This window comes from Lycium barbarum, chromosome 11, assembly GCF_019175385.1.
Source record: "Lycium barbarum isolate Lr01 chromosome 11, ASM1917538v2, whole genome shotgun sequence".
NCBI classification, from domain to species: domain Eukaryota; kingdom Viridiplantae; phylum Streptophyta; class Magnoliopsida; order Solanales; family Solanaceae; genus Lycium; species Lycium barbarum.
Genome location: NC_083347.1, coordinates 1,328,582 through 1,343,599, shown reverse-complemented (window position 1 = coordinate 1,343,599; position 15,018 = coordinate 1,328,582). Strand labels below are relative to the sequence as shown.

General features: G+C 33.2%; 1 protein-coding gene across 1 annotated transcript; it reads right to left on the bottom strand.

The window, feature by feature from the left end:
• Positions 1-794: 794 nt before the first annotated feature.
• On the bottom strand, positions 795-2,256 carry LOC132617811 (chaperone protein dnaJ 11, chloroplastic-like). The gene has a single exon (XM_060332883.1). The coding sequence runs from the start codon at positions 1,506-1,508 to the stop codon at positions 1,011-1,013; it is 498 nt and encodes a 165-aa protein (XP_060188866.1). The 5' UTR covers positions 1,509-2,256; the 3' UTR covers positions 795-1,010.
• Between the last annotated feature and the right edge of the window lie 12,762 nt (positions 2,257-15,018).

Here is a 15,018-nt window from a genome sequence, read left to right as displayed (position 1 = left end):
GCTATTCCTAATCAGCGTACCCGTTTTGCATGTTTGACGGGGAGAATAAATACTCCTAAATACAACAATGACTTCTAGGCCCCAAATTAGGTCCGAGATTGACTGTGAATCATTGCTGCTTAAATGAAGTGATGATTTATATAAGTATCGGACATCTCGGAGTCAATAGAATTAAATTTGTCATTGAACATACATTTCTTCCTACTTACCAAGTGACAGAAGTAGTTACAACAACATACCCAGTGTATTTCACAACGTGGGGTCTGGACAGGATATAGTATATACATACGTTAGGCTATTTCCTATAGACTCTCGGCTTGAGATAAAAGAATAATTAAAAGCAGTCCGGAAAAGAAAGTAGTGGAAAAAGTATTTATATTAAGGAGGGTAAAGAAAATGCAATATTCTGTTCAAATTATAACTGATAATAGAATAACATTTGCTCCATTACTTCTTTAGCTAAACCCAGAAAGCCTCGGTTTTTGCTAGCTCACTTCTCCATTATCCAAAGGAGAGCACTTCGAAAACCAAAAGTTACCAGAAAAATTTAGTAGTCCTAGATTTCGTTTGGATGGGTTTATGACTTTTAACTTATAAATCAAAAAGCCATAAGTTAGAAATCCTAACTTGACTTTTGATTTATTTTTGTTATTTTGGCTTAAAAACAAGTGCGTATAAGCACTTTTTTATCTTACCCAAACACTTCAAAAGAGCTTAAAAGTTATTTTAGCATAAAAACACCTAAAATAAGCCAATCCAAGCAGGCTCTGCGCAGAATTCCAAGGAAGCCATGAGAATGTGAAATATGTATTTACTCATTTCCTCAAACAAGAATTTTTTCCTTTTTTTTCATTTTTCATTTTCAGCTAATTGGCTTAAATAGAGGAACAAAAAAAGGGGGAAAAAAAATGAATAAGATGCCGTATGTACACTAGCTAAAAATCTCCATCTAAACGCCACTTGACAAAAAATACAGTGTGAATACGGAGAAATGTGGGGACCCTAAATATCTACCAGCATTGATCCGTTTCCCATCTCCGGGTCGGGTAAAACCCAGACCTCTTCACCCGGGTCGGGTAAATCCCTCTTCTTCGTAAATCCAGAGTCAACTTAAGATCATAAAGAGCCCTAGCTGAAGGATCAGATAGCGTAGCATAAGCATCGTGTATCTCAATAAAATCCCGGGTCGGGTCGGGTCTGGAAGATTCCTCCTCCTCAGCAGCAGCAGCAGCAGCAGCATCGGGATGGTACAGTTTAGCTAGATTCCGGTAAGCAGCTTTAATCTCTTTAGCAGAAGCATCTCTATTAACTCTTAACACCTCATATAAACTCACCGATTTTCTCCTCTCTAACACTGGATTAGCCTCCGCAACAGCAACAGCACATACCGTTGCCCTCCTAGTACGCCAAACGCGGCAGTTAAATCCAACTGCCGTGGTGGAATAGGAGGGTTTTGGGACGGAAAAAGAGGAGGAGGTTAGCGCAGGTAGAGTTAGTGATTGCACCATCGGAAAAAAAAAGGAGGATAAACGAGACCAAGAAAAGATAGTATCCAATACTTTTCAAATGAATTTGTTTTTCTTTTTTAATAATTGAACTGACAATTTTACTAGCAAATCAAATCGGGTACAACTAAGAGGAGGAGAAACCAGAACAAGAAAAGATAGTATCCAATACTTTTCAAATGAATTTGTTTTTCTTTTTTAATAATTGAACTGACAATTTTACTAGCAAATCAAATCGGGTACAACTAAGAGGAGGAGAAACCAGAACGAGAAAAGATAGTATCCAATACTTTTCAAATGATTTTTTTTTTTTTCAAAAAAAAAGAACTAACCCTTTTGTTAGCAAATCAAACCTGGTACAGAGTTGAAAGACAAAATCCCTAATTAGGAAATGACAGGGATTGGACCAAAATTCAATTTTTTTCCACAACTAAGAGGAAGATGAACATGAACAAGGAAAAACAGTATCTCAAGTACTTCTCAAATGAATTTGTTGAAAGCAAAAGTGAGATACATAGATTTTTTTTTTTTTTTTTTTTTGTGTGTATATAATTTAAAGAGAAGGTGAGAAGATTTTTATATAAAAAGAATTAGGAGAAGGAGGTTGGGGCAATTAGAGTTAGGGATTGGACAATTGAAAAAATAGTTTTAATTTTTTTTTATATAATAATGAAAAAGTCTAAGGAGGGAATCTTTAAACCGAGGACGGCGTACCCACTGATATTTTTTAGAAATACAGTTGGAATATGAAGGACTGTGTGCCGACGAGGCACTTTTATGTTTGTTTTTTTTCCTTCTAGAAGATGGGGATTGGGGAGTGGTAGATGTAAAAATTCGTTTTGGTTTCTCAATTGATATTGGTACCCGTCTAATTACAATGAAGGGCTTGATGTCAAAGACACATTATTTTCAAGGTACAAATTTCATAGACTTGAGCTAGAATTTTGAGTTATGTATTTTATAGGATTCTAAAAAAGGTAGCTACCTTATTAGGTTCTTGATAAAATATTTATACATTTTTTATGACAAGAAATCCGCAACCGCTATCCTGCATAGTTGCAACTTGCACATCATACAGGAGAAATAAATCGCACGAGGCAAGCCCCGTGGAATGAGCTCTACCTAGAAAACATGTAAGGGGTTTCGAACTTGAGACCTCCCATTTGAAAGATCCCTTGCTCAACCAACTCGGCCACCTTCTGCCGGGTTATAAAAAAGTAACTTATTAGGTTCTTGATAAATGCTTATGCTTTTTAAGTGAATTTTTTTAATACAAATATAAAATCTGAGGAAAAGCTACTAATTTTGGTTGAATTTGTAATAAATCTTGTAATTTTATTCCTATCGAATTTGAAACATCCGATTAAGAATGCATGGGATATGCTTATATAACCTTTAGTGGTTGATCTAACTTCTATCATATGTTGTTGTGTGGGGGTAAAAGTTTCGTGGACTCAAATGCTTAGCGTATAAGGCCTAATGTTGGTATTTTGTATTTATACTACTCCCTGCTTAACTACTAACCTACTCGAGTAGTATCGATATTTTCTTATAAAATTTATGTTAGATACATTTGACACGTAAGTATGTTTGTATATCATCAATATAATTTTTTTAATATAGCGTATTAGTTATATTTTTATCGGTATTATTTGTTACTAATGTTTAGTGTAGAGTTTTATCTTTAAATATCGTACAAGTTTTGCTTTCTACTATTTATTTAATGATAGGTCTTATTTACTGTAGAATGCTAAATTGAAAAATTGAGTCAATATTGGACAAGTCAAAAAATACCACGTTAAAGTTCATACCGCAATTCATTTCTTATTTAGTTAACATTTTCTCTTCGGCTGTTAACATCTTATTTTTCTTGGGCTAAAAGTTTTGACCATGTAATTGAATACATTTTAGTACTTATAATACTCTCAAATACTTTGACTAGCTAAAATCACATTTTTTAAACCAGATTAAGCTAAAATATGACTGATCAATTTGGACTTAAGTACTTTTTTAAACTGTCATTAGTTATGACCGTCCATTCAACCGTCAAACTTTGGAAGGATTGAAGATAAAGGACAGCGCCGTTCTGTCTCTCGATTAATGTTTGTGGTCTCACGTCTATGCTCTTTAAAACTGCAAGCATGACCAGTTAATTTTCATAACGACAATGTTGTATAGTAGTGGGTGGACATTTGATTTTAGGCTTAATGCATATATAACCTCATAAACTTAAACTTTTTATTTTATTTTGGCACATCAATTAAGCGTTGTTTTTATTGAACTCTTAAACTAGTTCTAAAGTGTGTCTATCAAACACAATGCGACTTAAATAACATTTTTCAAATAGTAGATATGAACTCATTTCTTTGACTATCTAAGCATATTATTACGACACTAGCCATATGGTCAATGGATCATCTTAAACCCAAAATCCATATATTTTTCTTCATATCAGAAACTTCAAATAAGATTGCCTTCTGATGCAAATCGCGGTAGCAAGATTGATATCAAGAGTAAGGGTGTGGGCTATCTTGGATATGAAAGCTTTCAATCACCCATGAAGAGCTCAAAGTGCTATGGACGATTCAATTAAAAGAACTTTTAAAGTCCACAACATGCTCATTTTTGAGGGAAGTGATGACAATCAAGGTGGTCATAAATGACTTTGGAGCATTCTTCCAACCATCATTAGTTTGGATGATCTAAAGGAAGCATGGAAGGAAGACTTCAAGGCCACTAATATGCTCAAGTGGCTATTTTTATAATCTGGTCATTTTTTTTAATTTAGCTATTTTGGCAAGACTAATATAAATAGACTTAACTCTTTCACATTTGAGAGTTAGTTTTTGGGATGAACATTTGATTTTAGGCTCCTTTGTGAGTATTTGGGAAAACCCTATTATCTCTCCAATTGAACCCTCTTAATTACTTCGGTAAGTAATCTATTGTATGAGTTCAGTTTCACTTCTTCCTTGGATTAGTCTAATGCTTATTACATTTTAATTGTTCGATCATCCCTTCTTTTCTTCTAAAATCCATTCTCCCTCCTTTCTATTTTTTAATCAAATTCTTATATTTTATCTTGTTTGTTTAATTGTGGTTCAATTTATGATTCTCCCATCTAGAATCACATCATCTTCTGTAAAGTGTAAACCCCATGTAGTTTATATTATTAAATTAGATACCCCGCAACAAAGTCTTTAGAATATTTTCAATTATTTGACTACCTAAATGCAACAAAACAGTAACGCCTAATAGAAATCAATTCAGTTAATGATCAATCAAAAACCTGTGGCACATGAACTGAAAGTTGGTAATTAAGTAAGAAAATGATACTAATGAAACTAACTGGATTATGCTTGCGCATACAAAGAATAACTCTATCCTATTGCAAAGTTTGCAAATCGGATAGTGTTTGATAAACACACTTGAGGACAAGTTCAGGGGTTCAATAGGAACAATGCTTAGTTGAGGTGCCAAAATGGAAAAAAAAAAGGTGCAAGTTTAGGGGACTGCATATGCATTAAGCCTTGATTTTAAAGGTGCAGCATATTCATTAGATAAATATTGCAGAGATGCGAATACTAAAATGCATGTGCAACCATACTAAAAAATTGTAAATATCCTTGCATTGCATACTTAGGCTTCAACGAAATATTCGAATGCTAGAGGGGCTATCAAGACTTCGCGACGAAAGTTGGTTTGTTTATTTGCAATTGAAAAAATCAATATCGATTGGATCCATTGATATGCGTTTTTTCTTTCATCTGCTTAAACGATTGTCGTGAGTAAAGTTATAGGAATAATTGGATTTAACTTAGTTACAAGCAATAAATAATAATGAAGAAATGAAAATTATACAATTTTTTTTCATTTTCATTTTTATAGGGCTATACAGATTTAGATAATATTAGAAATAGTTATATTCGCCAGAAGGTTTAAATAGAAATTATGGAGGATAAATAAGAGAAAGTTGTTTGAGATGGTTTGATCTCGTCCTATTTGACTTCCAAATGCACTAAATATAAGTGTGAAACTCATGCTAACTTAGCTAAAGATAAAACACAATAGGAAAAATATATCTACAATTTTAATCATGTTAATACATTTACTTAGGTACAATATTTTTCTAGGAGTATTTTAGCATTATTATAGATTTTTGTGCTCGTATAAATATAAAGAACTTCTATATTATTTTTAGTTATTTATATATGTTTATTTTTTTTAATTTCACTTTTAACAATAATATACTCAGTGTAGTCCCGTAAGTGGGATATGAAAAGTGTATGATGTACAAATATTTTATTTCTATTTTTTGCGAAAATAGAGAAGCTATTTCCGACAAACTTTCTACTTTGATTTCACTTTTATTTGATATAATAATGACATGAGGTAAAAGTAAAAAGCATGGTACTGAATATTCACATTATTAACTCAACCTGTTTCGAATTGAACGGTGATTATTGTTGTGGGACTACAATTTGTGATCACAAAACACAAGCCCAACATAAGAGAGAATTTCTCACGGGTCATTCGCACGATTATCCTTCAAAGGCATTGGTCTTTAATTTTTGACCCTTAAATTGGTGGTCTTTAATTTTTATCTTCGCTTAATATCATGAGGTTTAGAGAGTTTCGTAGCAAAGTTAGGTTTATTGGGGTCAAAGTTAGGCCTATTCGGGCCAAAGTTAGGCTTCAGGCAGAGTTTAAGGTAGAGTTTTGCATACAAAACTTTGCTTTGCGATTTTTTTTATTTTTTATTATTGAGTTGGGAATCAAACCCAGAACCTCAGGATATTAAGTGAAGGACAAAAATTAAAAATCACTAATTTGAGGGGCTAAAATTAAAAACCAGTGCCTTTGAAGGGCAATCCACACAAAAAAAATGATTTCTCACGTGGCCATACTTCTAGGTGCCCTTGTCTTCCACTCCACCCAAAAGAAGAACCAAAATCCCCAAAATTTGGAGAAAAGTCACCATCGTTCTTGATTAATTGATCTGTTGACGTCCCCTTTCGTTTTTTATACAAAGTCTCTATTGGGTTTGCACTTTGGACCCCACTTTTAGCAGATGTATATCTTCATGCACCATAAGATAGCTTTGAATTATAATTGCATTTAAGCAAAGGATAAGGCTTCTAGAAATCTTTCCCTTACACCATTTCTAAAAAAAGGTTATCTGATGTGTTTGTACTAATAGTTGTGCTTTACCACTAACTCAATTCTTTTTCTTTCCTTAATTTTGTAGAAACTGATCCATTAATTAATTTCGACTGATGACACTTTACTTGAAGTTGAAATAAGTAGTACCATACATCACGGGTTGCATTTCTTAAGGCATACATTTAAACTCTCTGCTGGTCTGGGAGTGTTGGACCTGTCATGTTTGCTTATGTTAGTCTCTAACTCTCAGGGTCTGTTAGGTATGAAGGAAAATGTTTTTAAGGAAAATATTTTTCTGAAAAATGTGTTCTTAAAAAATAAGTGAATTTCTTACTTATTTTTTCATGTTTGTTTGGCTGGTAGAAAATATTTTTAGGAAAATACCCACCCAAGCCCCACAACTCCACCCCAACATCAACCCCCACCCCCAACCCCTAATTTTTTTTTCTGAATTTTCTAAATCACATCCCCTCCTCCCCCCCCCCCCCCCGGTGTGGACCCATACCACAACAACCCACCCCCACCCTCAATTTTTTTAGAGGGGGTGGTGGGGTGTCGGGAAAGGGGGTGTGGGGGTGGGGCAAAAAAAAAATCAAAACTTTTTTTTTCAAAACAAAATTATTTTTTTTGGGGGGGGGGGGGGATGGGGGTGAGGCAGGGGTGGGTGGGCTGGGGGCAGGGTGGGGGTGGTGAAAAAAAACAAAAAAAAAATTCAAAACTTTTTTTTCAAAAGAAAATTAATTTTGGGGCGTGGGTGGGGGGGGAAGGGGTGTGTGGCGCAGGGGTGGGGTGGGGTGGTGAAAAAAAACAAAACAAAAAAATTCAATTTTTTTTTGTGAAAACAAAATTCATTTTTTTGGGTGGGGGGGTGGGGTGGGACAGGAGTGGGGTGGGGTGGTGCAAAAAATCAAAAAAAAAATTCAAAACTTTTTTTTCAAAACAAAATTATTTTTTTTGGGTGGGGGTGGGGTGGGTGGGATGGGGTGGTGCAAGAAACAAAAAAAAAATTCAAAACTATTTTTTCAAAACAAAATTAATTTTTTTTTAAGGGAGTTGGGGGTGGGGCAGGGTTAGGTAGGGTGAGGATGGGTAGGGGGTGAGGTAGGGGTGGGGTTTGATTGTGCGTGGGGGTGGGGTGGGGTGGTGCAAAAAACAAAAAATAAAATTCAAAACTTTTTTTTTGCCAGGGCGTGGGGCAGGGGTAGGCGCGGGGGTGGGGTGAGGGAAAGGGTGGGGTGGTTGGGGGTGGGTTGGAGGAATGCACTTATAGACTTGATTTCTCTACTTTTATTAGAGAAGTCATTTTCTCAATTTTTAAAGAACTTATTTTCCTAAAGAAAATGTTTTCCAAATTTTTTGAACAAACGAACATGAGAAATTTGAAAAACATTTTTCGAAAAATGTTTTCCTCCATACCGAACACACCCTCAACTATCTTTCCTTTTCGGATGAAATTAGTAAAATGTTATGTGGCATTTCAGGATTCACCTTAAATTCTAAGAAAATTTGGGGAAAAAGGGTCAAATTTCACCTAGTAATTTTTACACGAAGCACAAACCTTTATATAGAAAGTTGTTAAAATTTCAATAGATATTTGTATTTACACATATAAGAATAAATACGCGTCAATTTCAGACTAGGTAGAGTCAGCTATATTGAATCATCACTCCTTATTTAAGCTCAACTCATGTCATTATTCGATATCAAATAAAGATGACAGTGAAAAGTAAGTTTAATACAGGCCTGTTAACCGGTTTGAACCGGACCGGACCGATAACCGGTTAACAAACCGGTTGGTTTCCGGTTCAAAAACTGGAACCGGTTAACCGGTTAACCGGTTAAATAACCGAAACTGGACCGGTCCGGTTCAAAAGCATCAAAACCTCTTTTTTTTTTTTGTATATTATATATATATTATAGTATTTATTAGTATATTGTAGGTATATTTACATATGTTATATTTATTTATAAGTAAGGTTTATATATTAACTAACTAACAGCAATACAGGCAACATATACGTATATATATATATTAAGTTATACTACATATACCTAAAATATACTAAGAATATACTTATATATATATCAATATACTTAGGTTATATATATATGTAATACTTTAAAAGTCCAATTTGATGGCTGGAAAGCTACTAAGTTATTGGCTCCGAATTGTATTCTTTCCATAGTATTTCTCTCTAATAAAGATGTAGGTTTAAAATGAAGGTTACCTAATACTGTCTGTTTGTATGTGTCTTGGGAAGAATTAATCAATGAAATAGGATTAGAAAATATAGACTTAGAAGCAATAGATAATTTAGCAGAAGCCTCAAAATTAATAGAAAAGTCTATACATTTATCAGAAGACTATAAAGATTATATACCTAACGCCAAATCGGACCAAATAATACTACAACAAAATATTACTATAATTTCATTAATATTAGAAATAATAAAGAAAATAGAAATAATAGTACCAAGGTTAGAATTATTAGGTGAACGTGTTCGGTGGTTAAGTGAACAACAAAAGGAGAAAAATAAAGAGACCCCTAAAAATAAAGAAGTTGAAGAATTAATAGAACAATTGAAGAAGATTGAGATAACACCTCAGAAAGAAAAAGTTAAAGTAATCAGAAAACCACAAAGATGGACCTTCTTTCAACTAGACCAAGAAACGAAGGAGGATCAGAAAGGCAAGAAAGACCAAGAATAAGTTTTTCAGAAAATAGAACAGGTAATAATTTCTTATCAAGAATTTTAAGTAGAAGAACACCAGAAGAAAACAATCAACAACTAAGTGAGGTAATAGACGTAGATAGAGATATACAAATTTTCCAACAAAACCAATTAAAACTATTAAATCCAAAAACCTTATATAATATAGGACAGTTCTCAAGTACATCACAATTATATAGACATTACAGAGAAGAACAATTATCAGCCATAGGAACTAAAGTTACTACAATAAGTTTAATAGACCCAGCGACTGTAAGACAAATAAAAAATACTGGAAGAAGTTTAATGCATATGAGATTAATAGTAGTAGGATTAAAAGGATTAACTAGAAAGAACTTATGAACTAAAGTTCTAATAGTGATTTACGACGATAGATGGTCAGACATGAAAAAAATCAATAATAGGACTAACGGAGGTAGACATGACAAATAATGAAGGAATCTTTTATATTAGCCCAGATTTTATAATGAATTTAGCAGAATTTGGAAAGTACATAAAAATAGGAATACAGACCAAGAGTTATGAAGAGATGTGTAACGGTAATAATTTATTAATATGCGTAGGATTTCTAGAAAAAATGACTAATAATAGTAATACAAAATTTAAAATTAAGGCAGAAGATGTAGTAGAAGTAATGGGAAATAGAGGAATAAGACTAATAAAACCCATAAAGATAAATCCTGAAGAATATGCAGGGATGGAATGGAATCTAGAAGATTTTAATAGAAAAAAGATTCTACAGCCAGAATCTCACCTAATGTACACTAATTCTAAGGGAGAAACATCTATACGTTTTACTAATTATAATTATACTCCCGAACTGATAATTGGGGATATAGAGTGTTGACACCCAATTTTGTCCCTCTCCTATTTAATTTACCCGGGTTTCTAAATTTACTGACGAGCTAAATACTTTATTTTCACTACTATTATTTTCGCTACTTTTATTTTTTAACATTATAAGTATTACTTTATCACAGATTTTAAACGGTTAGTCATCGTTTCATTTTCGGGTTTGGAATCGTTAAATTAATTACAAGACAACACTTTGCAAAATATTTATTTTTCTACATATTAATTATTTATTATATTTACATAATATATATTATACCAGTTATTAAACTAGAAGCCCAAAAATAATTCAAATAGCGGAGGAAGGATCAACAATTTTCAGCCAAATTAATGACCCAAAATACAAATTTAATATTATTTCCCTACCCAAATAAACAACCCACATTTCAATACCCAACCCACAATTTCAACCCATATGAGCTCTGAACTTTCAGCTTTTTTATCTTCAACTAAGAAATCCTTTCTTGTAAACTGAGTTTCGAATCCAAAATATCCTTAAGGTGCTTTTTGTAGACTGTTATTGCATTAGAAGGATTGTAGCCATAATGTTCGATGCCATTTTGTTATTTAGCTGACTATGACTAACTTAAGGGATTGAGAGAATGTTTATTTGAATGCACAGTATTATGGGATGAAACCTTGTAAAGGATTTATGCCTTCCTTTTTTTTTTTGAACCTGTCCTCTTCAGTTTTGCTCTCTGTTTTTTCTTTCTCTCTGTTCTTTACCACATTTTAGAAATGATCCGAATTTGCAAATGTCCTTGAATGCCTTTGTGTTTGCCAAAATCAGTTTGTTGCGTGTTCCTTAGCATGCCTGCGAGCCTCGAGTCAACTTTGGAAGCTCTTGCACATTGAACAAATATTATCTTCTTCTTGCCTCATCATCGTCATTCGTTGCTTCATGCTTCATTCATAGAGTTTAGATGCTTCTGTCGTAATATTCGTTAGTGATTAATGAGGTTAGTATAGGGAGCAATATGAAATTTGTACCATGGGTGATTTCCAGTTGTAATATCCGTTGTACTAATACCATTATATGCCTATTGGATTAGATATCTTTAATATCGGTGTTGTAAAGAAAATTCAGTACTCCAAACGCTGATTCCATGGACGATGTTTCCCACAAATTTTCTGTTGCTTCTCATTTCTTGCCTCTTTCTGTATGTGCCATGAAAATTAGCATGCGCCGCTTGCCAAATTTCTTGACAATTAAATAACTGATTGTTTGGGTCTTAGGTACTTAGTCATGTATATGTTTATAGGTTCTCCTTTGTACGAACATGTTGACGCGGATTAAACGAAACTGCTGCTGCATGTTAAGCATGTTAAACTGCTGTTGCTGCGAATTAAACATGTTTCTACTGCAGTTTTGGGCTTGAATACAATCGCTCTTTTATTGCACTTTGAGTCTTTCTCTATTGCTGCTTAGTAGCCATTTTGGACTTATATGCCTCTAAATCTTGGAATGCTTGGCTGGTACAGTTCTAGGGGGGAATAATCACTAAAACAGTGAACCATTTGAGCATTAATTATTAGTTGAAACGTTCTACTAAGTTTACTTGGCTTAATCCTTTCTAAAAGCTGCTGTATTGATGCTTCATTTTGTTGCTGTGTCTTCTTTGAAATTTATGCTAATATTTACCCTTTTCTTTACATGTATACATCGGAGAAAATGGAGTCCTAATTCGGGACTCATCATCTGCCGCATTCGGTGTTGGGCCAAAACCCAACGAAATCTTCATCTCGAGTCATCCTCAACCCGCAACATACAAAAGAAAAAAAAATCTTGGGCCATGCCCATATAGCAAAGAACCGAACGCCACAAGCCTTTAAATGGGCTAGGCCCATCTACTTTCTCTACTCTATTCCTTTTTTGTATATTTGACTTGCACGGATTGACTAACATTTATCTTAGTTTGCTGTTTTCTTAGCTTAGACGAATCCTAGCGGGGTTCATAAGAACTGTAGTTTTGGAAGATCAAGTAGGATCATTTTAAAAATCTGGAATGAAATTAATGTTAGTATTTATAAAATTCTTGGGTTAAATAAAAAATGTCTTTCCAAAAGAACATCAAAGGCCAAACAATAACTATACCTTCCAAATAGGTCATGTTGATTTAGGAATACTTTTAAAATAATGAAGACTTGTATCTTTTAAACATTAAAGACCTCTCAGATATCTGGCGATACAATCACATTTTAATACTGTAAAACCTTAAATTTACTAATATTAATCTTATAGTGATTCCTTCTAAATGGGTAGTTGATATAATTTATTTTCCTCAAATATATTTATGCAACATTGTACAGTCTTGCGTTTTCTTCAGTTTGTTTATAACTAAAATTATTTTATGCAAATTGTTATTTTTCTACAAGTCCTATTTTAAATAGCACTCTTACATGTCTATCTATAACATTAATAATAATTACAAAGCTATTTTCTTTTTCTATAATATTATGCTTACACTTAGCCTTATTAATTAAGCCCTGTCGGTTAACCATTGTTAATGGGTCTTAAAGGGTGCCTAATACCTTCCTTTTAGACTAATTGAACCCTTACCTAGAATCTTAAGTTTCGCAGACTTTAAACAGAGTTAACTTTAAACATAACTTTAATGAACTTTAGGTGTCCTAATTCACCATAAATAATTAGGTGGCGACTCTTTAAAACAAATAACAAAAAAAACAGGAATCTCCAATATGTCGTATTTCAACCTTAACTCTTCCGGGTTAAAATGGGGTGTGACATAGAGTAGAACATATATATCAAAAGAAATCAGGCGAATTCGATAAAATATTAGAAGATATGCAATATAGTGATGACGAAATAGAGATAGACTCAATAATAAGCCAAAAAGAATTAATGGAATCTAGTGCATCTAGTTCTAATCTGTTTCAAAGAACAACTGTTGAAGAACAATACACTGTAGATACTAGTACAGGAAATGTACCTAGAAAAAGAGTTTTTAGAACAGCAGGAGAACCTATAGACAATGTTAAACCATCAGGAAAAAGAATGCCTACAGAAGAATCCATTATTCTTCAAGAAGGAGGTAACAAAGGTAAAATATTAAATATAGCAGCACATGATCCACAAAGATGGAATTCAGTAATAGATCTTTGTAAAGGAATAGTAGTAGCAGACTATATAAAAACATATAGTGATACAGACGCAGAAATAATGTATAAATATTTAGAAACCTTTTTAGGAGAATTAGCCAAAGCTCTATGGGAAGTTTATAAGGAAAATTTTCCAATGGAATTTCAACACTTAGTATCTATGGGAGCAAATCCATATAACTTTACTAATAAAATACATACTTTAATTACAGGGGAAGACCCAAATAGTGGATTATTGGTACTACAAAGAAATGCGGTAATAAAATTAGAACAACTAAGTATAAGTAGTTGGTTTCATATTAAGAAATTTTTAAACGATTATTTTTACTACTGTACTATTAGTGGAAATGCGTTTGATCAAGAATTAGGTAAAAAATTATTTAATAAACTACCAGGAGCCTTAGGAAGAGAAATAAAAGATAGATGGAATAAGAGAGACGGAGTAGTGCAAAATCGTAATCTAAAATGGTCTATAGGACATAAATACAACATATAATGGATATACTACAAGAAAAATGTACGCATATACAGATACAAAAATAGTTAAAACAAAATGAAATGAACTTTTGTAAAAGTGTGGTTTACACTACACAAAGTTATGATAAAGACAATTATAAAAAGAAAAAGCATAAAAAGTATAGAACACATTATAATAGAAATTATCCTCAATATAATAGAAAGAAATATTATCTTAGAAAATCAGTAGCTAGAAAACCTTATTTAGACAGAAATAGGCATGTAAGAAAATATCGAACATAAATGAATTATAAAAATAAACTAGAATGCTTTACTTGTGGAAGCGTAGAACACTTAGCAAATACATGTCCAAAAAAAAAAAATAATAAGACAAGAAATTCTCACCTAATTGAAGATTTTCGAGAAACATTAATAAATGTAGACGAATATATGTCAGATACAGAAAGTATATATTCTATAGTAAGTGTAGACACTGAAGAAAAAATTAAAACAGACTCGTCAGACTCAGAAGCAGAAGAATTAATCAATGAAATAGGATTAGAAAATATAGACTTAGAAGCAATAGATAATTTAGCAAATATAGCGGAAGACTGCAACCATGAGTTCGAACGAAATAAAGGATTGGATAGTAATGCATGTTTCTTTTGTAAATGGTATCCTAGTAGAGACAAAAGAGCTAAATGTAAAAAAATTTAAATAGAAGAATGTACAATACAACAACAACAACAACAACCCAGTGAAATCCCACAACGTGGGGTCTGGGGAGGGTAGAGTGTACGCAGACCTTACTCCTACCAAGGTAGGATGGCTGTTTCCGAGAGACCCTCGACTCAATAAAAACATAAAAAGAGGTCAGATACGGCTAAGAGATTCAAAGCGATATGGAAATGAAGTAACGCAAGCGACACAGATAACATAGAATAATCAAAGCACAGGAAATAACAGATAATAGCATAATAGCATAAATTAGAGCACAAGAAATTATACTACGATAATGCGACTATTAATAAGGCAGGGTAATGAGACTATCTACTAGCCTTCTACCCTAATATGGGTCCTCCAAACCCTCCTATCTAAGGTCATGTCCTCGGTAAGCTGTAACTGCGCCATGTCGTGTCTAATTACCTCTCCCCAATACTTCTTTGGCCTACCCCTACCTCGTCTGAAA

What these genes read in the sequence shown, in the direction of transcription:
- LOC132617811 (XM_060332883.1), bottom strand. Translation starts at nt 1,508, where the DNA reads ATGGTGCAATCACTAACTCTACCTGCGCTAACCTCCTCCTCTTTTTCC.